The sequence below is a fragment of the Semicossyphus pulcher genome, unplaced genomic scaffold, assembly GCF_022749685.1.
Source record: "Semicossyphus pulcher isolate SPU_LCO1_2020_fin unplaced genomic scaffold, fSemPul1.0.p SCAF_19, whole genome shotgun sequence".
NCBI lineage: Eukaryota > Metazoa > Chordata > Actinopteri > Labriformes > Labridae > Semicossyphus > Semicossyphus pulcher.
Genome location: NW_027211692.1, coordinates 14,273,998 through 14,296,066, shown reverse-complemented (window position 1 = coordinate 14,296,066; position 22,069 = coordinate 14,273,998). Strand labels below are relative to the sequence as shown.

Sequence of the window (22,069 nt, the reverse complement as noted above, 5' to 3'; positions counted from 1 at the left end):
AATGACGGTGTGTTCTTTTGGCAGGACGACGCACATGGCTCTGCTTAGGACGAGTTAAGTGAGGTGCTCACACACGTAATCCCAGGCCATCATTCAAACACTCTCAAACATGCGAGGTCCAACATGTGAATATGACACTGCCAGAATGGAGATCAATGCCTCGCATAATGAAAATATAAATCTAATGTAAAGATGCACATATTCACTTACGGTTAAAGCCCCCATTGATAAATGTTTGCTGAAATGACAGCACGGCATTGGTCTGAATATGACTGTGCCAGCATATTGTAAAGACAAACTATATAAGTGCTTCCTCTGAGTCCCAGAGAATGATGCTGTCCATATGGTTTGAGCCAGAGCACAGCCAGAGTACAAGGTAAACACGCCTGACTGAGGTTTGTCCATGCATGCTCTCTTAGCTGGGGTCTCTGCGGACCGGCTCAAAAGCTGGCCACTGAATCACACGCAGCACATAAACATACCTCCCCTCCCTGTGTGTGTGTGTGTGTGTAGCATGTTTAAGAGTGAGAAAAAGAAGAAGCGTGGACAGACGGTGGCGTTTATGTGTGCATAAATTAAGAGCAGAAGCTGTTAATTAAAAAGGGGAAAAATAAGCACCGATAAAATAAAACTCTGCTAAACGGCTACTTGGCAAGGTGACCTCTGAGTGCACCGGGCGCCGTTCTAGGAGCCGCCGTCCTGCTGGGCGGTGGCACAGGGGGCAATGTGCAGGTCCGGCTATGAGCAGCAGGCAACTGGTAGAGCCCCCCGCCTCTTTCCTCTCTCTCTCTGTCTATGTATCGCCGCCTCTCTCTCTCTCTCTCTCACCCCCTCCTTCTCCGCCCAGAGCGTTATTAGACCCAGGGCTCCGCTGCGGCTCCAAACAGCTCAATGACAACACACAGGGCCTGCCAATTAGAAATAATTAGACAGTCATTTCAGTGGCAAGTCTTTTTAAGTGCATATATAACGATGCAATGATGCTTATTAGCCGGCCTGAGCCGGCGAGGACCAGGGCCTCAAACGCTTTGGCGCTGCAGAAAATAATTATGCCAGTGATCACAAAGCGAGCTGCACATCTCTGTACTTCACCTCCACGCGTTTCAAAAATCCACTTCATTAGCTCCCGTAATTAATCCTCCATTAATTGCAGGAAAAGCCCAGTTTACCTCCCTTCGTTTCTAATTATCATCTTATAAATAGTTATGGTTCTAATTAATGTGTTCATTAGGCAGGATATTTCTCTCAAAGCCTCGCTGGGAGCCAAAGGTCCGGCTCGGCTCTCTCTGAAGCCTAACCAGCCAGAAGGTGAGGCCATCCTGCCTGCATTTGCTTTTATTTTACTACATTCAACCTCCTAATTGGCATTTAAAACCCAATTTGGAAGAACTTCAAGAAGCTTAAATAGGAGAGAGAGACAGAGAGAAGGCAGGAAGGAAAGAGAGAGAGAGATACATTTGGTGTTCGTTTTCCTATGCCAGAGCTAAAAGCGTTTCTTTCTCTCGGTCTGGCCAGACGGACGAGGCTTTTCACTGTCACAAAGTGAACACAATGAGGGCTGATGCATCGCATTAGTCTTTGGCATTATACAGGTTTTATTTGCTAAACAGTGCAAGTGTGTCTCTACTACAGAACTAACGGTGGGAGTGTCATACTTTCTGCGGTTTCAGTCATCAAACGGCCAAATTTTGTCTTTAGTTTGCAGATATAAAGTAACTACTGTAGTCTGGTCGCTATGATACTTCAATTAATCACAAAGATTTGCGTTCATTCACACAGCTTTCAAAAAGGAGACGTTGTCAATGATTAAAGCTGGAAACTTCAAAAAAATGATACGCTTTGTTTTTAAAGTTAACTTTTGTTCAATTCAACATGTATCTCAAGTTATAGGAGGTTTACTGTAATAAGCATCTGTTATACAGATCATTAAGGTTAACGGAAACAGGCACCGAATGTGCACGAGGTCACGGTAACAATTATTTTCATTTTAACCTTAGATGTAAAGATGCTAATTAAAAGTACCTTGTTTTTTTGCAGTTGTTTTTTCTCTGTTTCGTGTGTAACAGTATCAGTGGACATCTGCACTTTATACAGAACAAAAACACGTCCACATTTAAAAAGTGAAACTAAAGAGAGAAAATAAAAGAAAAGCTGTTACCTGTTATTAGACACCTTTCTGATTCTCTGCATCCTGATAGTGATTCAGTGTAACGGTTTGACGCTTGAACAACCTATTTATTATACCCTGACTTTAATTGAAAGAAGGTAGGCTAACACAGGTGATTTCACATGCTTTGGAAATCTGCAGAAAAAGCTCTTAATATGTATTCTTCAAAATAGAATTCCTTTATTACCAAGTTTGACTAAATGTGGTAAATACAGAATTCCCTCTTTATAACCATATTAATGAGAATGATGACGTCTTGGGGTCAGTGTTAATTTTGGCAGCTATTTTAGATTTATTCTTTGTCTTTAGGTGAAAACGTTTATTAGTTTTAGTCACAGTTTTGTCATTTTTACCCTTAAAAGTTTTAAAACAAAACATTTTGTCCAGTTTTAGTCAAAAGAAATTATCACATTTTAGTCACAACTTTTTCTCTCCTCCAGTCTTCTCTTTTTTACCTGTTTGCTTCAGGTTAAATTAACACTTTAAATTTCAGCAGATCATCCAAACAGTAAAAGAACGAGGAGGAAACGGCATCTAAAAATTACTTTTCATCATCACTTCTCATTGAAACAGTCCAGCTGAAGCAGACAGACAAATTTTGTGCAGGAGAAGCGTCAAAATGATGCGTCCCTTTTTCTGTGAGCGTGCACAGAGCCTGGAGCGGAAAGCCTGAGTTTACACAGAAAGTTCATAACCACCTTCGTGACACCTGTTATCTCTGATTGAGGCTTTTAAATATCATGGATTTTAAATGCATCAGCCCACCGCTAACATTTAAGCTCGTAAACGTCTCGTCTTCATCGTGGAAAAATGGTCGTTGATGAACATTTATCGTCATAATTATGAAATTACCACCGCTTGAGGGTGAATTATCTCTCCTAACTTTCTGATAGAAACACAAATCTGTGTTTTGACTTATTTCTGAGGCCCAAAGGTTTTCTTCTCGCACATTTTCACATCAACTACCCCTCCAGCCAGAGCTACAGCATAACGGGCTTTATGCGTCATGACTCCCGGTTTGTTTAACAGATGGATAAAAAGCGAAAAGGGACACGTCTTTGATGTTAAACTCATCTTTGTTTGGGACCATCAGACTAACTCCCTTATTTGATTGTCTATGCGAGCGGACTGCTGTGTGTGTGTGTGCATGTTACACAGTGCAGACTCTACAGCTAGGTTGCTACCCAGGGGAACGGGCTAGTGTGTTGTGAGCCTGCAGGATGGAGGGGTGGGGTGGAAAGGGTTGGCGGCTTGGCAGAAGTGAAGGGTGGGGGGGGGGGAGAGTGAGGGAGGGGAGGAGAGAAGGGGGGGTTTTCCTCTGGCGGTAGAGGGGAACACTGCTTGCGGCTAGGCGGGGATGAAAGAGGCTGTCTGTGTCAGTCACTTATTCCTCCCTTTGGTAAATAAAGGTTTCTGACAACAAAGCCGAGCAGCGCTTGACTGGCCTTTACAGCAGATAAATAAAAAAGACAACACAGAGAAAGAGAGTAAGACAGAAAGAGAGAGAGAGAGCGGGAGAGAGAGAGAGAGAAACACAACAACAAACGTGCTCAGATCTCACGACTGGAAGCATGTTGATTTTTATGGAGTAGAGAAGACGCAGCCGAACTAAACCAGGTCATCTTTCAGTTTAAATCAACACTTTGCAAGTCCGGTAATGGGGGAAGAAGGAAGAAAGGGCGAAATGTCATCCTGTGGAAGGGGGAGAAGACCACGGGATAACAGACAGATGGATGAGGAAAAGCCAGGAGACTTTCGTACACACTAGACTAACCACTAACACTGGAAAGCTGTGGGAACACTGGGATACTGCTCTGTAAAAGAGGAGAAAGGATGTGAAGGTTGTTTGCATTCCTCCTCATCGTATTTCCTATCCATCAGCACCACCTTCATGTCTAAATGTGCTCTAATGAAGGCGAGATCTCAGCAGCTTGTTGAGCAAGCAGATTTCATTTGTCATGTCCTCAAAACACACTCAAGTCTGCTTCCCTTATGAAGCCAGCGACACCTAACACCACCTGCTACATCACACACACTCCAAACTGTGGGAATACATACATGTCGGACACCAAAGCGCAGGATCATTTCCACCCTGCCACCTGACGGGGGAATTGCTGATCCAGGTGCAGCGAAAAAAGCCGAGAGTCCACAATAAAGTTTCCTCACCCCACCTCTGTCTTCTTGCACCTTCCCTTTCCTCCTCCCTTCGGCTCCTCACCTCAGCTCCCTCCCCTGTTCCCAAGCCGCCGGGATGACCTTGCGCACGCTCGCTCCGTGTCGGGGGGGGCTCGGCTGGAAAAGCTATCTAGCAGATGTACGACACCTCATCTCATACGGGGGGAAAATTGCTGTGCGAAATAAATACCAGGCCATCGCTCAACCCCAGCGCGCACACACACACACACACACATGCATGCACACACACGTATACACACCCAGATGCCTCGAGTCCTTCTGTGATCTCCAGCACAGAAAGCGGAGCTCATGTTGTGGAAGTGAAACATCTAGATTACCTAGCTCTAGCAGCAGCGAGAGATGACAGGGTGGCTTAGTGGTTGACTGCCTCAAGAAGAAGACTTAGGTATGAAACTAGACAGCTCTGGGCAGCGCTCTTTAGTCAACCTTGACCTCTGACCTTTCAGAAGGAGGACAGCAAAAGTCGCAAAGGGGATCACTCAAGTGTCTCTTTATGACTTTTATAAATTACATTACATACAATCTTTAATGTCAACCTTAAAGTGGTAACTCGAAGATTTCAGTTCAGTTTTCTTTAGCGGCACCTGTGGCGATAAACGGTAATTGTGGGAGCATCCTTCCCAGATATCCAGACAGTGCTGCATGTGTGACGTCCTCGGTTGGCTCCGGTTGTAACTCTTGATTTTCCTCGCTGACGGTCGCTTTCCTTTTTAGACTGTTTGTCTTCATCTGAGCGTCCAATTTGTTTCTCTTTTCACTTATTTTTGAAGTTGTATCTGTAGTCATCGATCTTTTCTTTGTTTGTTCAGCCATAGTAGATTACAGTTTACTTGCAACATCAGCCGCTTAGCTCCGCCTACCCTCTCTGGCAGACCAACCACTGCTGGGTGATGAAAACGCTTCGCTAACTGGGCGCCGCTTGTGATTTTTTCACCCAGTCCGTAATACTGCAAACGCACTTTCATCAGTGGGCCATAGGCTCAATCACCATTGTGTTACCTCATTAAGCGATAGATAGTGACTTCACAGACATTTGTTTAAATGAAAATCTATGAAGATTATATCTTTAATGAAGGAGACAACATCGTGCAGCCATATTTTTAACTTTTAAAATGTGTCCCACCCTGAGTCCTCTCCCAGAACTCATCTACGTGCCTCAAGAACTGTCTGAGGTAATCCAGACTCTGGTCGGCCTTCCAAGCATTGTGGACGGTGTGTTTAGCTTGCTATCTTCCTCCTTTAGGGGAAAGACGGGTAATTAGAGGTCTCACTCTCCTTACAGTCATGACAGCAGCCCAGTGATGAAGGCGCTCCGGTGTTAGCAGGGCTAAACCCTGACGCTAGCACTCTGCCCTGCTAACTCAACACAGGCCTGAAATATTAATGAGGAAAATGTAAGCATTTGTGAGCGCCCTGCAGTACACGCATGCATACATGCGAGAGTCTGCACCAATGAGAGCTTCTCTTTGATGGGTCAAGTGGTGGGTTTGTCGCACCTGCCATTCCTCCACGTCTTCTAACAGCGCCTCTGTTAAGCGAATGAAGGGCTGACAGGATGACTGACTGAGCCACACACATTTAACCCCTGCTGTGACCGCCCATAAAAGCTCCGGCACTACAGCGCGCCGCCGCGCTCACCTAAAGACGAAGCCTGTGATCCGACTGTGATGAGAGGCTGCGTCGTCTTTGTTGGCCCGGGTACACCTCAGATCACTGTACGCCGCTGCTGCCGTGCTCCGCTCTGCTCTCCCCCCAGCGGACTACAGCGTGTCACCCCCCCCACGAACACGCATACACGCAAATCTGCGCATACGTGCACGCGCTCAATCAACCTCACACAGACAGGAAGGCGCGTACACACACACACACACACACGTACAGCCTGATATGCCTGCTCACATCAAAGAGAATAAACATTAATGGCAAATAGGTAATCTGCTCCTCTTGTCTGTTTTACATTTCAGGGCAAGATTGACTGCCTCTGGGGGACCTGGCCGCTCTCTGATTGAGGGCGGGAAAAAAAAGGAGAAGGAGAGAAGAGAGGGAGTAAGCAACGATAGATGGTAAACACAAGATAGAGCATTATTCTTATTTCATGTATCTCTTTATTTTTTATTTATACATGAGAGATGGAAAAGAAGGTAATAATATTCCCTCCCTTCAACCCACGACGGCCCCACTATGGTCCTAATCTTCTTCTCTGCAATATTCCGATGCAGACGTTATTATTCTCATTTCTTCTGAATAATATCCCCCTCTCAGGCCTATCTGTTCTCTCTACCGGTGCTCGCTTCATTTTCCTCCTGCAGGATCTTCCCCGCTCTCTCCCTCTCCTCGCCGCACTTTTCCATTCTCTTCTAACTTCTCGTCCCCTCTCTCTTTCTTCTTCGCGGCCGGTGCATCGGTCTCCTCTTTGCCTCGCTCTTTCATATTCTGAAGGTGGTGCCCGGGTCGGTGTGGCGGGGCCGAGGTGGGGCGGTGGTGGGGGGCGGCAAGGCAGCACCTCATATCCTATCTGCGTATCAATCATGAGGTCCTGTCCACTCAATCCTCCTCTGATCCATCAGCCAGAGTCTCAGCCAGCTCAGGCAGCCTCATCCAGACACACACACACACAGCACTGACTAATGGCAGTCAGGGCACCTGTGCACAGTGCACACCAACCTGCTTTTATTACACCACAGTGGATACAGAATGTGCAGTGTCCCACAATAGAGCTGTACAGTACAGGATTTAAACACTAGAGTCGTCGCTGGTGGAATGCAGGACCTCCACGTGATTTATCTTTAATATCTCAAATCAATTATTCGAATAATCACTTCAGCTTTAGTTGCATCCATTAAATCCCCTGGTTTGTTTTGATTCCCTTGACACGAGCGCACATGTGGCCGCCAACGACCAAGTTTTCGCCGACACAAATTGCAGCTGCCATCACATAACTGCATAAATTCATCATCAATGCCATCATTTTGCACATCCCCACCTCCAACACCGCCTCCACCTCGTAACACCCCACCAACACCAGCCCAACCCACCTGCTCCTCGCTCACCGCTAAGCCGATTACACGTCGCAACCCTCCTAATCACAGTGCGGCGTTTGTAAACACCGATGTCATCGACTGTAGTTCTAAATCTCCCAAATCCCCTCCACCCTTCATCTCGCACCACACCAGTAATGCCATTTTTTTTAACTGATGTTTTAATCACCGGTGCCACTGGGAGGATTGAGACAAACTGTTTGGTCAAATTCTCCTCGTAAATGGTTTCAGCTCGCACCACAACGCGGAAATGTGTTTCTTATTCTGAAGCCACTGAATGTTCTGTGACCGTAAGGGTGGAGGGTTGCAGCGCGGGGTCGCTTTATGGTTCCGTCAACTGTGTCGACACGTCTCCGTTGCATCATCTGTTTGTCCTCGCACCTCTGTAATGAAGATATTAAAACACTTTTTTTCCTTTGTGATTAAAATGATCTCTGCTCCCCCCGCAGCCATACACAAGTAAACAAAGGGCCTCTCGCTCACGCATATATTATGACAACCTTTTCTTCAATTGTGCATCTGTGCATGTTTTTATGTGCGTGTGAGAGGGATTTAAAAACAGCACAGTTTACTGGTTCATTAGCAACAGATTAGCTATGCTAATGACATGGACCACCACACACAGAGACTTTGCTATTATGTTTCTGAAAGGGATACACGACTTACTCTCTCGCTCTCTGTGTGTGTGTGTGTGTGTGTGTGGGAGAGAGAGAGAAGTGTGGTGCAGGTGTGTACACATTAGTTTTGCATGAATAAGTTAGCCCCTTGCGAAAAAAAGGCGAGCCACACTAATAATAATCATAATATAAGAGAGTATGTATGGGTAATGATGTTTTAATAGCAATAATGAGTGAAAGCAGAGCTGCTGCCAGGAGACATTTGGGAAGGATTGGATTGGTGTTGCTCCTGACCTGCTGTCTCTCCTGGTCTCTGTTTCATTAATACACACACACACACACACACACACACACACAGCAAGACGGATAGCCGGGGCAAAACTGAGACACGGGTACACGCACACGCGACACACTAATCCAGACCTGAGACGCAAGTTTCCATGTGGCTCCCTCTGATGACATGAGACGTAAATACAAAAAGATGTGTTTGTTTACACTGAAGTAAACTTCCAAAAGTCTTATTGCTTTTTTAATAAGAAAAGTCTGCAATGGCTTTCCACATACTGATTTGTAATACAAACATCGAGAAGAATTTTTTGGTCACTCCTTAATGACGCAGCCATCGCTCATTGCTCCTTCTCTTCTTACCTCTTCCTTCAGTGTCATTTACATTTTTAAAATGATGAAATACATCTTCAGAAAGCATTAATATAATTGTTATTGTTTTTGTTTATTGTTGTTGTCATTTTGTAAAATTAAGGTAGCCACAATAAAAAGCAGGATATGTTCATGAACAATATCACTGAAGCGTCCACAAAATAAACTCAAAAGAACTTTCACTGTTTTAAAAAAAGCATTGTGTTGCTGGTTACACAATGCAACACTAAAGAAACGTTAGACAATAGAGGAATAAACAGTGACATGTGAATGTGTGTATGATGTTACCTCCTGTCTCGGCTGCGGGACCTGTGTGAGCGGTGGCTCCTCCCTTTGTCCCTCTCCGCACTGCGACTCCTCCTCCTGCGAGATGAACTGTGGGACGAACTGCTGCTGGAACGTCTTCTTCTCCTGGCGCGCACAGACACAAAAACAAACAAAGTTAATTTCTATTACTGGCAGGATCCTAAAAACTAAACATCAATCAGACGGCGAGGTTATTGTCTCTGCAATTAATCATTTTGTGTTTCTGGCAAAACTGCATCGGGGAAACATGTAAATTTGTTCTGAATGCTCGGTGTGGTTCACAGACAAAATCCCTGAGAATATTCATTTGTTATTTGTCATAATTCAACATGGTCCTTAAGCTTTATTTTATGGTTTCTCTTAGTTAAACGTCTTTAAAACAAACCTACAAAAAAACAAACACTTCCCAATTCAGCTGCCTCATAACTTCCCCCTTCTGTCCACAGTGCCATGACATTTGTCTTTATTTACCAGATCAAAGCAGACACCATCATCTGAAATTCTCCTGCATGAGTGATGCTGTATGCCTAATTTCTTTTGCTGATTATTTCAACAGCAAATATGTCCTAATGTCCCAGACAACCTCACCGATTAGGAGCGTCCCTGGCGGCTACTTTGCATTAGCCAACACGCTCGTCTGCAGCTGTGAGCAGCAGAGCCACGCAGGCTGCCCTACAGTTCCTCCACGGGGGCCCTTTGGTGCTCCGCTGCTCTTTAATGTGGCTGCAGCGGTGTGTGTAGCGTCTATTTTCCAAACACCGCTCACACCGCGTTCCTATTGATATCATGTAGCAGGAGGCATTTATGGGGCTGAATGTAAAAGCAGAACCTCCCCCCCCCCTTCTGCTGCGCAAACAGTTTGAGCAATATTCATTATTTAAAATCGCTTCTTTTGTTTCACCAAAGCCTAAAACACCCAAATCTTTTCAGCACACACATTAAAAAAAGAAAACATACGCGGTCCTGCGGGAGCTCTGCAAGATTGAGGGGAAGCGAAGAAAGAGGAAAGCAATACAAATAACAGAGAGGCTGAACTATCAAACCAGATTTGTACCACTTAGAGCAGCGCAGGAAGGATCCATTAGTATTCCAAAGGCTGGATCCCATGAGCGGGGCCCTTATGAAATAACTTCCACAGCCCTCGTACAGCCGCTTCACACATTACACAGAGAAAACACACAGTAGTGAGCTGAGGGTTTTGTGCAGGGTGGCGTTAACTCACACACAAGCCAGCGTGGACTTAATGTATTAAACACATAACGTCTCAAACCCTTGCGAGTGGGAAGTGCGAGGAGCCTTACACATGAGCACCTAACAAGTTTCACGTCTCTTCACTCACACACTCTTCTGTTTTCCACATGTGAGGTCTCTTTGCACCGTTCAGGTTGCCTCAACATGTGTGTCCTCTTTCATACGAGCCTATTTACAGAACTACTTTCACACAAACACACTCACGCAAGGTCTTGGTTAATTGATCAAAACGTATGGCTAATAGATGAGGGGCCTGTGGTCCCAGGGTTTACACTGCCCCCACAGCCCCCCACCCCACACAGACAGGCAATGGCTTCCAATCAGCAGTAATGGACCTTGACCAAGCCTCATAAATAATTACTATCAACTGGCCTTGTCTGAGCAGCCACACACAGCCAGTGGCAGCTGTGGGTGGATGGAGGAGGCCAGGTCCAGCCACTGGCCACTTGTAAAGATGTCTGATTATTACTGAACCCTCCTCCTGCTCCTGCTGCTAAATTACAAAGTGTGGTATTTTGTAAACATGAGGGGAGGCTTACAGAAGTGGTAGAAGCTTGTGACCTTTCATGTCTCAGCTAAGACACGCCTTCTGATTGCACTTACTTTCTGAGACTAGACACACCAGACATCTAAAAAAGCCATTTTCACTTTCAACATGGTGACATTATTTTTGTGTCATTTGAACATCTTTAATGGTGTTGGGCTAAATCAAAAATGTACTGTTTAATTTCATATGCGAGTCTTATCAGAGCGTTGTCCTTCACAGAGCATTTATTATAAACAGTGTGGGATGGGGTTAAGAATAAAGACCCAATTTAAAATAGCCGAATCCACTGTAATTACAGATATTCAAGCTCATCATTTCCTTTATTATCAATATTGGCTTACTACTCTGACAGTTGTGCAGTGCAAAACAATGGCTTCAGACTCAAATCTACACTAAAACCTGCAACAACAACAGTCATGGTGGAGAAGGAAAAGGGTCCAAAGCAGAAAGTGCTATTTGTAATGTCTTTGAGTAAATTCCCATTCCCAGCATGAGGGTCCTTCTGTGTCCAATGTCTCCTGTGTATCATTACTGTGACTAAATATTACATCCTGAAAGTTGTCCGCAGTTATTATTATTGAGCATGACCAAAACTAGCAAGAGAGGACAGCATTCTTACTTGATCTATGTTGAAATCTGAAAAACTCAGATATAACATAAAGTGACTGCCTGTTGAGGAAATCAAATCCAAACTAATAAGTCTATCAGTTATTTCTATGTAAAATAATCACTTGCTTACCTACATGGAATATGGATGCTAAAGTGTTTTGAAGTCACAGCAGAACAGTCACATGAATGAACAATAGGCCTTATTCACAGAAGACTGATAAAGAAAGCAGAGAGCACAGGTGTAATTAATCAAATTAACGATGGCTGAGTTCTATTCAGCTGCTTTGGTCTCAGTGTAATGGTCCTGTGAAGGCTGGCTATCTCTGCCAGAAATCAACTGTAATAAAATAAGCCAACATAAGACAACTAGAGAGGTATTTTCAAGCTTTGTTTGATGTTGCGAACACGGAGGATGAGCAACTTTATTTTGGTGGCACTTGATAAAACACCAGTGGGAATGATGAGTTCTCTCTTTCTTTCCTAGACACAGGGGTATGGGCTTTTTTTCACAGCGGACATTTGGACTTCTAACAGGAGGAAAAGCACAGGTGTTAATAATAACTGTAACATTGGTTCTGTTCTATTCAGGTGTCTGAGAAAGCCATGACAGGCAGTCAGCATGCACACAACCGGGCCCATTAAATTGAAGCAGTTAAATGGAATACAGCCATCATTAATGCTACTATAAACACCTGTGCTTTTCTTACTGTGATATGCTAAAAGGTCTTCTGTGAAAAAGACCTGTAAACACCAGAGAAGTGTTTATAGTGCCCCAGGAGGTGAAACACTTTCCGTCTTGTTTAGGACACTTAAGCAGAACAGTCACCTACAGAGGGCTCACCCCTAAAACCTCTGATTGGAAATAAAAGCATGTTGTGCACTCTCACCTCCTGTCTCTATCTCTGTCCTTGTCCCTGTCTCTGTCTCTGGAGCGAGACCTGCTCCGGCGACTGGACCTCCGGCTCCGGGTGCTGGTCACCCTGCTTCCGGAGGATGAAGACGAAGAAGAGGAAGAGGAGGATGAACGACGACGCTGTTTCCTCTTTCTCCTGCTCCGACTGTCATCCTCACTGTCGGAGGAGCGACGACCCATGCTGGCTGACTGTCAGCTGGAATAACAAACATATGAGGAGGGTTACTGATGAGCTAAGTCTCGTCACACAACAGTTTCATGCACAACTAAGCTTACAGTGTCGACGTGAACATAAAGCACAAGTACACAAAGTCCATAGAGCGTTTCTCAGCATATCTTACATACATATGTTTTATTATTGTAGCTACTTTAAACACAGAGGTCTGTAAAGAGATGTAGTTGCATTTTAGCTAGCTAACACAACATGCAACGGTAGCTTAGCTTATTAACTATGTGAAGGGAAGTAACAGAAATAAGTTAAATAAACGTTACAGCTCTTGCAACACTGCTATCACACGACATATGTATAAAAGACATTAAAAAGAAACGTGTTTTCTGTTTAGGCTAGCTAACTGGCTAACCTTGCTAACTCTAACGTTTGGCTGTAGCTAGTTGTTGCTTTGACTGAAGCCTTGTAGTCGCGTGACAGTAAACATGTCTCGCGCTGCAGTCTGTAAACGTTACATTTTAAAAAGGTGCAACTGCAAAACAACGACAAGCTGACATGAAATGAAAATCCCGCTCCTCACCTTTAAATCGTTGTGAAGCTCCACAACTCAGCCATGCACTGCTCTGGAGACTCTACTCATCAAACCCGAAAGCATCGATCGAGTCCAGGAAGTACAATCAAACGCAGAGCAATCGCTCGAGCGACTTCTCTCATCTCATCCTGGGTTTGATTTAGTTAGTTAAACGAATTAGTTAAAATTATGGCTTCAGGATCAGATATTACTGCATTCTTTGCTGTTGCCACCTTAAAGTATAGTCTAAAACACTTAAACATACAGTATATTTCAATATTATGCAGCCTCAACCAACCCTAACAAAGTAGAATTATTTATTTAGATGTTTAGGTACGTATAATTGAAACTAAATCGCCATTTACTATTTCCTGACTGATGTGATCTTCGAGAGGAAAATGCATGTCAAAATGCAACATTTTTAAACTGCTTATTTCAGTGTGACTTTAGACATCGACACTCTTTCATGGATCAATTAATAAAGCAGTAACATCTTTTATCCACTTATTACTTTGAACTGTTAGGTTGAATATATCTGCCATATTTTAATTTCCGTCTCCAGTTAATTTTCATAGCAATACAGTATATATTCATTTAACATCCCTGTAGTCTTATTTCGTTTTATTCTAACAATACCAACACACCACAAACTATAACATAAACAAATGAATGTTGTAGGTGTGCCAGTGATCATTTGCATGAGGTCATCCTCTCAGAAAATATGGTTTTACATTAACGTATAGACAAAGAGAGCTGCAAACGCAGATAGAGCATCCAAATTATTTTCAACAAAATATAGAAGAAATAACTACTTCATGAAATTCATAAACACATGACGGCACTAAGGGTGAAACGACCAGTTTTCACTGACAACAAGAATGAGTAAAGGAATCAATAACATGCATAAGAATGGCTGATAGAAACAAGATAATGGGGATTTGACTGCAAATACACACAAGAGGCTGCTTATCAGTGCGATTAGGAATTCATCCTGCTTTGAGATGCAGCAGAAATAATCGTAATTAATGCCTAAGGTTCAAGCTGAAACATTGTTAATATTTAATTAGGGGAATTGTTGGAGCTCTTGTGTGGAAATGGGGCTTTATATAGATTATCAATAAACACGCTTAATTTTGCATCAAATTCACCCCGACGTTTTCAGAGTCCCGCTGTATCCTGTTACCTCTCTGGCTATATGTCGCCTCCTCTTCCTCTCTTAATTGCTCTCTCTGTGCTGCGTTCACTTACCTTCGCCGCAATTGTTTATTTATTTTTGCAAATATAGGCGATCTTTTAAGCGGGAAAAAAGGGCGAGATGAAAACGTTACTAATTAGTGAGCCCAGTGGCAAAACATCGCGAGAGGCATTATAATGAAGCGTTTAGCTGCTATTTAACATCTTAATGGCTTAAAAAGTCCGCTGAGAATTAATATTAAGCGATATAGGCTCACTAATGATGACAATTTAAAATACATAATTGCAGATTAGAAACGTAAAGCAGCGCTGCATGGCGGGAAAACATTCAGTAATTTGTCTCAGAGGGTCCACAACACTTTGATGACGCATTTAACCGTCATGCATGTTAATATCTAGTTTTTGTATAGGATATTAATAATTATAGGCTAATCAAAATATTTTTGTTATAATTTTTTAGAATGTAAAATTAGGTTGGTATGCTTTCCACTAAAAAAACCCGTGTTTTTTAAATTGTATTTTATCTGTTTGCAGTTTCATTCCGTTTCAAAATAAAAGCACCCAACGTGGATGCATAAAAGAGCCAGAAATATATGGATTAAATGTACCAGGCCTAAAGCCAACTGTGTTTAAACTGGGGTTAAAGCCAAATATGTTCACTCGAGCATCTTTCCCCCTCAGCTCCTTGTATCAGTCTCCTCATCCTCTCTGCTTTCCCAGCTGGTTCTCCTTTTTTTTTTTATACCTCTTTTCTCTCCGTGTCATCGTTGTGACTTATTTTCCCCCAGATCACAGAGATATACTGAGGAGGAAGGACTCTTCATCCATGTGCTTCCCTCTCTCTCTCTCTCTCCCTCTCTCTCTCTTGTCATTTTCAGATTTTTTAAGCCACACCCCTGCAGAGAGAGAGAGAGAGAGAGAAAGAGAGGGAGAGAGGGAGAGAGAGAGAGAGAGAGAGAGAGAGAGAGACATGACCATCTCCCGGGTGTTTAAAAAACTAACTCAGGACAATAGCAGCGAATGAGCGCTTAATTAAATTAATTAGTCCTTCTTGTCAATCTCGGATTAATGGCCAATAGCGACCGTGCTGCTTAATGTCTTTTTTTTTTACTCCTCTTCCTCTCTCTCTCTCCTGTATCAGTGAAGAAGGGGAAGGGGGGCTCATCCCGGCATCCTGAGGGGAGGTAATTTGCACGGATCAAGGGGGCAAGGCGCCGCAAAGTATAAATACTGTGACTTCAATAGAGGATCACCAGCAGGTTCCCAACTCCGCTACCAAAGGAGGAGGAATTGGCTGAGAAGATTCATTCTTTATATATTTTTTACCTCTTTCCAGAGTTGGCAGCGGCAGCAGCATCATCATCATTTTTCCAAAAGGGGGGTCGACTTTAAAACGAGCCACACCATTGATGTCTTAAGCTGTCGTGGAGCAAAGAGTGGTGTGAGTGAGTGTGTGTGCGTGTGTGTGAGGTGTGTGTTTTTCCAACGAGGAGAGAGCAGGCAGGGATGGAAGAGCTCACCGCGTTCGTGTCTAAGTCTTTCGATCAGAAAGTGAAGGAGAAGAAGGAAGTGATAACCTACAGGGAAGTGTTGGAGACAGGGTCCGCGCGCGCAGGGAGCAGGGAGTCTTTATCCGCGGAGCCCGGGAGCCGAGAGGAGGCAGCGGCGGCGGCAGGAGGAGTCACCCGGAGCGTGGCGCTCTCGCCGGGCAGGGACACGGACATGCTCGGGCCGGAGAGGATCAGGGACGCGGGGAGCCCCAAACTCATGGACGGTAGGAATGCATGCTGTACTAAACACAGGCAGGACTCACAGACTTATAGAGGAGTAATAAAGTCACCATACACTCATTAGAAGCACGCTTTTATCTGAGAATAGAGCTGAAATATCTTTATTTACGCTTATGATAAGATCCAAAAGGAAGTGATGATTTTCAGCAACCGAATAATCGATCGATCTGGATGTTAGTTGCAGCTTTGAAAGAGCGTAAATCAGCTTTATTTTTGTTTGTTGCCTTGTGCAGAGTCAAAGACGCCATATTTACATTTTTTACTATATAATAATTTATATTTTATATCTTAATATGAGGCTTTAAGCTTGGTGATGTTTGTTATTCAGTTTAGACATTTATAGATTAATCTATCATAAAAGGCCTTGAGAGAAATAAACAAGGCCTCTGGCAAACTTATAACCATTCTTTTATTATATAAACAGACTTACGCCCATCTTACGCTTTTATACCATAAGTTTGAAGAATTAAAACAGGTGCACTGGTTTGCAGTAAAGTTGCATCAAAACAAAAAAACGCTGCAGTTTCAGAGAGCCATTCTAACAATAGAGCTATCACAATCTGCATATTAAACCTCTATCAGCCATCTTTATACTTCTGCTACATGTAGTTGTTTCAACTAAAAGGAGCCGTATCAAACACCTGACACACACACACGTCCCTGCACATGAAAGGTGGAAAAATCACGTCCTGTCATTTCGGCGCTCCCTCGGTGGACGTGAGATGTGTGTGTTCAGGTGTGGAAGCACGTCAGGTGCTTGAATGCAAATCTGACGAGCTCATATTTGAAATGTCAAATGCACAGTTTAGGTGGGTTTTTTCCCCCCTCAATAATTCAGTGTTTTAATTGTTAAATTGCATAACTAAAAATGTGGCGAATAAAAAGAAAACGCAAAGTAAATTAATAATAAATAACCGTATCAATAATTGCTTTTGTGCTTTGAATCAATCCAATTTTGTTCGAATGTTTTATTTATAGTTTACACTTTCAGAAAAATCAAGCAGCTTTTTTATTTTAAGCTGTGTAGCCTGTTTACTGTGTTTTATTTTGAAAAACCTGGGCAAAACGTGAAACGTTTTGCCCAGGTTTTTCAAAATAAAACCGTACCAGATAGAAGTCAAGAGTTTGTTGTTGTCAAAAATGTCATGTGTTGGTCCCGGGCAGCAGCGTGGCTAAAAGCGGAACCGATACAAGCTCGTATCAGACATCCAGCAGTGGGCACATGCAGCGCTGCATATTTATAAGCAGTAAATAATTAAAGAGCTTTATGTAGCTCTACAAAACATCCGAGCTCTGATAGCTGGCTGCTCTTTGAGGGCTGCCAGGGCATGTCTCCCTTTCTTTCTTTATCATCACAGGGTTTGTTTCTGTTTGCTGCAGGTCGATAATAATTCATCGGTCAGTTTTAGCAGGGTTGTAGTGCACGTTTTGTTCTGTGGTTTAAAGAGTTTAAAGAGCAGGAAAGATAAGATGATGTATTAAGCTTTAACAGATGTAAGCTGTTTGATTTATAAGATCACGCGCCCTATTTTAATTCTCGCGGTGCAGCTCCATCCATGATCCATGATGTTGATATTTCCACACGCAGGCACCACGGACGTGAAGGAGAGGAAAGAGGACTCGAAGCCCATAGAGGACGAGGCACAGACTAAAATCAAACAGAGGAGAAGTCGGACTAACTTCACGTTGGAGCAGCTCAACGAGCTGGAGCGGCTGTTCGACGAGACGCACTACCCGGACGCCTTCATGCGCGAGGAGCTGAGCCAGAGGCTGGGACTGTCCGAGGCCCGAGTGCAGGTAGGAGCTGGCGTTCCAACTGTAGGGGGGGGAGAATAAATACATAACAAGAGAGTGAGAAGATAATGTTGTCTTTAATATTACAATTAATTATTATAATAACAACAATGAAGCAGAGGTCCATATTAATTTAAAAACATTAAAAAATTAATAACCGAACCGTTCCTTTATATTTCATAATCATATCCTGAGCAGTGAGATTATACATGTATGTGTCAAAACAGAGGTAACAGAGTCCCACATTAATAATTATAATAATTATAATAATATAATAATATTATTCCAGGAGGGATATTTTTTAATACATTTGTGGCTAATTTATTTTAAAATAACTTTGATATCAGACATAAAAGCAGGCTGAAGTTTAAAACATTTTGTTTTATGCAGGTTTTTTCATGCACATTATAAATGTGCACAATGATACTGATTTAATTTCTAAACTAAGTTGGGTCTGAATTTGTGGAACCATGAACCACATGGGTGTTTTAAATAAGTTGAAGATATTTCAAGATCTTTTTTTCCTCTGCATTATTTAGTTTTTGTCAATTATCTCAGTCCTGCTCGTGTCACGAGACTCGTTGTAATTCTCATTGTCCAAATCTACGGCAACAAATAAGCCTCCAAATATTTGCCTTCAGATTCTTGGTGTGTGTTACCATTACAGGGCCCATGTTTGTGAGAGATGCTGTCGTTTTTTTTTTTCATGGGGACACACCATCTGCGCAGAAACCCAGTAAGGCTTCAGGGGAGGGGAGAGGAGGGGAGAGGAGGGGGGGGAGAGCTCAGTCAGACATGTCTTGTGTAACAGGAGCGAGAGGGGGGGACGATGAACATATACACAACTCCTCTCTTCTGATTTATCCAAGCCTTAGAATAATTCCAGACTCTTTCGTGTTCCCCGGCTCAGGGGGGAGGACTGATTTGTCTTGAATATGGCGCTCGTTGTGGAAAAAAGAAATCATAAAAAGTAGCTCCTAAAAGATCCCAAACTCACCCCTTCCAAAAAAAAAAAAGTTAAAGCTGCAGCTTTTTGCAGGGCTCTCCCGTCCTGAACTGGAATCTCCCCAATAAGGCGCATTGTGTCCCGAACAAGGCGCACAGCTCGGGGATTTACATAAATTATGTATTATTTTCTACCCAAATCAAGCAGCTTTTTCTCTCTCTCTTTCTCTCTTATATCTTTTTACCAGTTGCATGCAGGGACCACACATTTATTGTGATTTTCTTCTTTAAAATTCAATCAATAAGAGGGAGGGCATCTGCTTTTATCATGGCAATAAATTAGAGCATTAGAACGCACAAAAGCACTTCCGATTGACATGCACTGTGGTCAATAAATGAAGCCAGCTGACAGCCAAATCGATATGATATTTCTACGTGCTTTCACCGTGTGTATAAGGACCTAATGTATTGGAGATTGCAGACTGACATGTTGTTGCATTGTGGGCTAATTTAGGCCGAGCTTTGTCTGCGAGATTCAAAGCAGATTAATCGTTTAATCTGCGTTTCAAGGCGTTTTCTCTGAAAGTGACGCTCGTCGATTTGAACAGCAAAGGGAAACAGAGAGGAGTGCTGTCTTTGAAGCGGCTTTCTTTCTGCGTGTTATGGCTGTGATTAGACAAAAAAAACAAAAAACTGCGAGCTATTTAAGCGCTTCTCTGACATGGATTTTGTGCAGATAAGGGTAATTAATTTCAGCGGTCATTTAATGAGAGGGAGATTGGGTAGGGAAGAGAAAGAGGGAGATGCTCTCAGATCGCCTGGCTCTGATGTCCAAAAACGCGTAATAGCGTTGCTGCTATTCGATATCTGAGAGTCCATTCAACTCTTCGGGGACACTAATCTATAGAAAGATGAAACCAGCGCTGACAAGGTTATTTATTATAGTCCAATAGTGCTGCACATTTCCAACAAGAGTGTTTCTATTCTCCTAATAAGCTTTTAATGTCCCTCCATTCTCGTAGACTTTTCATTTTTTGTTCTTTCTCTCCCTCCCTGCGCCATCCTCCCTTTACTCCCTCTCTTTCTTGTTGTAGACTAAATGAAATAATCCAGATCCGGGGTTAAGCAGTGTCATTAATATTTCAGGGCTCCTCGGGGATATTGTTTTTCTGCGGTTGTTGTCACTTTGAGAGGAATTACACATGGCCTCACAAGCAGCTGCCAATCAGCGGGTCTCTAATTAATTTCTGTCCCTGCAGGTTTGGTTCCAGAACAGAAGAGCCAAATGCAGAAAGCAGGAGAACCAGCTACATAAAGGTACGCTTTTATCCTGCATGCATGCTCCCATTAACACAAAACTACACAAGACCACTTCTATTTTATTCCATTTTATTCCAAATGCATGCACCTTCATCTTTACGCACTGTTTACGCACAAAAAAAACTGTCTGGTTCGGAATCTTCTCCTCACAATTAGGCTATCGTCTGTGTTTTTTTTCTCCTTCAGGAGTCCTGATTGGAGCAGCCAATCAGTTTGAAGCTTGTCGTGTAGCGCCATATGTCAACGTGGGGGCTTTACGGATGCCATTCCAACAGGCAAGTTACTTTGAAGCGTCTACTCTTAAAACCAGACCAATCCCCGGACTGCTGTCTTGGCACAGATTCTGCACAAGTGCTATGCAGGGAGGGGGGTATCTAAACTCTTATTGCACTGACAGAAAAACACTGTGCCAACACAGGGTAGCCTGTACACACTAATTGGAAAATTCCCTCTATTGTTTTATGGATCATTTGTATGCCTACTTTACTGGAGAAAGCCACCATGTAAGTAGTCCAAGCGCAGGATAATGAAGGACAGACGTTTCCTGATGTTTCCTTACGTTACTCAGACAACAAAATAGGCGATACACCTCACATGAAGGTATATTCTTTATTGAACTGTGCACCTGTATGTGGGGGCAGTATTTACCGAATAGTCATATCATGTGCATTATTTATATTGCATTTAGTTTTGGTGAAGTCCAGTCCTTGCTTTGAGATTCCCTGTCCGGCTCTGTGTTTATTATTTTGAAGGCCAGGGATTCCCAAAGGCCACAAAAGGCTGAATGAGATCAGATTTCATGTCCAAACACAAACTAGAATTTGACCTCTGAATCAAAAAGAGCTGCAGTACAGCCAACAGTGTTTGCAGAAACAGATGACATCCACTGATATTGCTCAATGACCCTTCAGTATAAACGCTATGGGGATTTAACCCGGAAGTCCAGCTGAATGATGGCCTCTTTAACCATGAGATCATCCTCCCTCCTCACAGCACATCTACAACAGTGGCACAATAGTTAAATGACCCTCAGACACACTGCAAAGTTAACGCATGTTCTCCCCCTTCTCTCCCCACCCGTGCGTCCCGTCCTGTAGGATAGTCATTGCAACGTGCCGCCCTTCTCCTTTCAGGTGCAGGCGCAACTGCAGCTGGACAGCGCCGTGGCCCACGCGCAGCACCACCTGCACTCTCACCTGGCGGCGCACGCGCCCTACATGATGTTCCCCGCGCCGCCGTTCGGACTGCCCCTGGCGACGCTCGCGGCCGAGTCCGCCTCCGCCGCCTCCGTCGTGGCCGCCGCCGCGGCCGCCAAGAACACCAGCAAGAACTCCAGCATCGCCGACCTGAGACTGAAGGCCAAAAAGCACACGGCCGCGCTGGGACTGTGACGCCAGGTGGCCGGGTGGACGCATGCCGTGCACGCGCTGTCTGCTACATCCGCGCGACTGAGAGACGCAGAACACTTACAAAGTGAGACAATACAAGGACAAAGTGAGACAAAATTATCCAAGGACGATATTTATGATTTTTTAAATGAAGGACGACGAGTATAACTATAAAAATATAGGCTATTTATGAGATAAAGAAGAGACAATGAAAGAGACTGTCACGTGATAGCCTACGCAGAGGTGATTTTTGGACGGATGGATAGCAGGGCCATGCGCCACCTTCTCTGCAGCCACATGGCACCCTGAGGAGGAGGAGGAGGAGGATGCAGCTGGGACGGTCGATACTTTGTCAAACAAGGCGAACCATTCTGCAGTTGTTTTAATATTATATTATTAATGTTATGAGTTACTTTTGAATCTAAAGAGGCTGGCCTCGTTCTAAAAACACTTTCTCTGTGAAACGGCAGAGCAGGACACCACAAAGTGACATTAATCGAAGTGTTTCTCCCTCTTTTCTTTTTTGTCCCAAATTCAGAAAAAATGCCCACGCAGTGTTTGCATGAGTTTGTCTTCCTGGATGACGTGATTTGAACC

At 43.6% G+C, this 22,069-nt stretch overlaps 2 protein-coding genes across 3 annotated transcripts in view; one reads left to right on the top strand and one right to left on the bottom strand.

Moving 5' to 3' along the window:
* rsrc1 (arginine/serine-rich coiled-coil 1) overlaps positions 1–13,107 on the bottom strand; it is a 122,666-nt gene extending 109,559 nt beyond the window's left edge. The window contains exons 1-3 of the mRNA XM_069668872.1: positions 13,051–13,107; positions 12,276–12,497; positions 8,964–9,086 (exon numbers count right to left, since the gene is read on the bottom strand). Coding sequence (XP_069524973.1) covers positions 8,964–9,086; positions 12,276–12,481 — 329 coding nt within the window. The 5' untranslated portion in view covers positions 12,482–12,497; positions 13,051–13,107. The remainder of the gene's footprint in view (positions 1–8,963; positions 9,087–12,275; positions 12,498–13,050) is intronic.
* A 2,549-nt stretch (positions 13,108–15,656) lies between these two features.
* shox2 (shox homeobox 2) lies at positions 15,657–21,789 on the top strand. Of its 2 annotated transcripts, none has more exons than XM_069668845.1 (5): positions 15,657–16,009; positions 17,614–17,822; positions 20,024–20,081; positions 20,271–20,359; positions 21,218–21,789. In XM_069668845.1, exons 1-5 carry the CDS (start codon positions 15,742–15,744, stop codon positions 21,473–21,475), a joined length of 882 nt encoding a protein of 293 aa, XP_069524946.1. In that variant the 5' UTR covers positions 15,657–15,741; the 3' UTR covers positions 21,476–21,789. The 2 variants fall into 2 exon arrangements, with proteins under 2 accessions (XP_069524946.1, XP_069524945.1); XM_069668844.1 differs by having other exon boundaries at positions 21,182–21,789.
* Positions 21,790–22,069: the final 280 nt, after the last annotated feature.

What these genes read in the sequence shown, in the direction of transcription:
- shox2 (XM_069668844.1), top strand. Translation starts at nt 15,742, where the DNA reads ATGGAAGAGCTCACCGCGTTCGTGTCTAAGTCTTTCGATCAGAAAGTG. An exon ending in GGAGAACCAGCTACATAAAG is followed by an intron (nt 20,082 to 20,270) that starts GTACGCTTTTAT and finishes TTTCTCCTTCAG; the next exon opens with GAGTCCTGATTGGAGCAGCC. An exon ending in TACGGATGCCATTCCAACAG is followed by an intron (nt 20,360 to 21,181) that starts GCAAGTTACTTT and finishes CCCGTCCTGTAG; the next exon opens with GATAGTCATTGCAACGTGCC.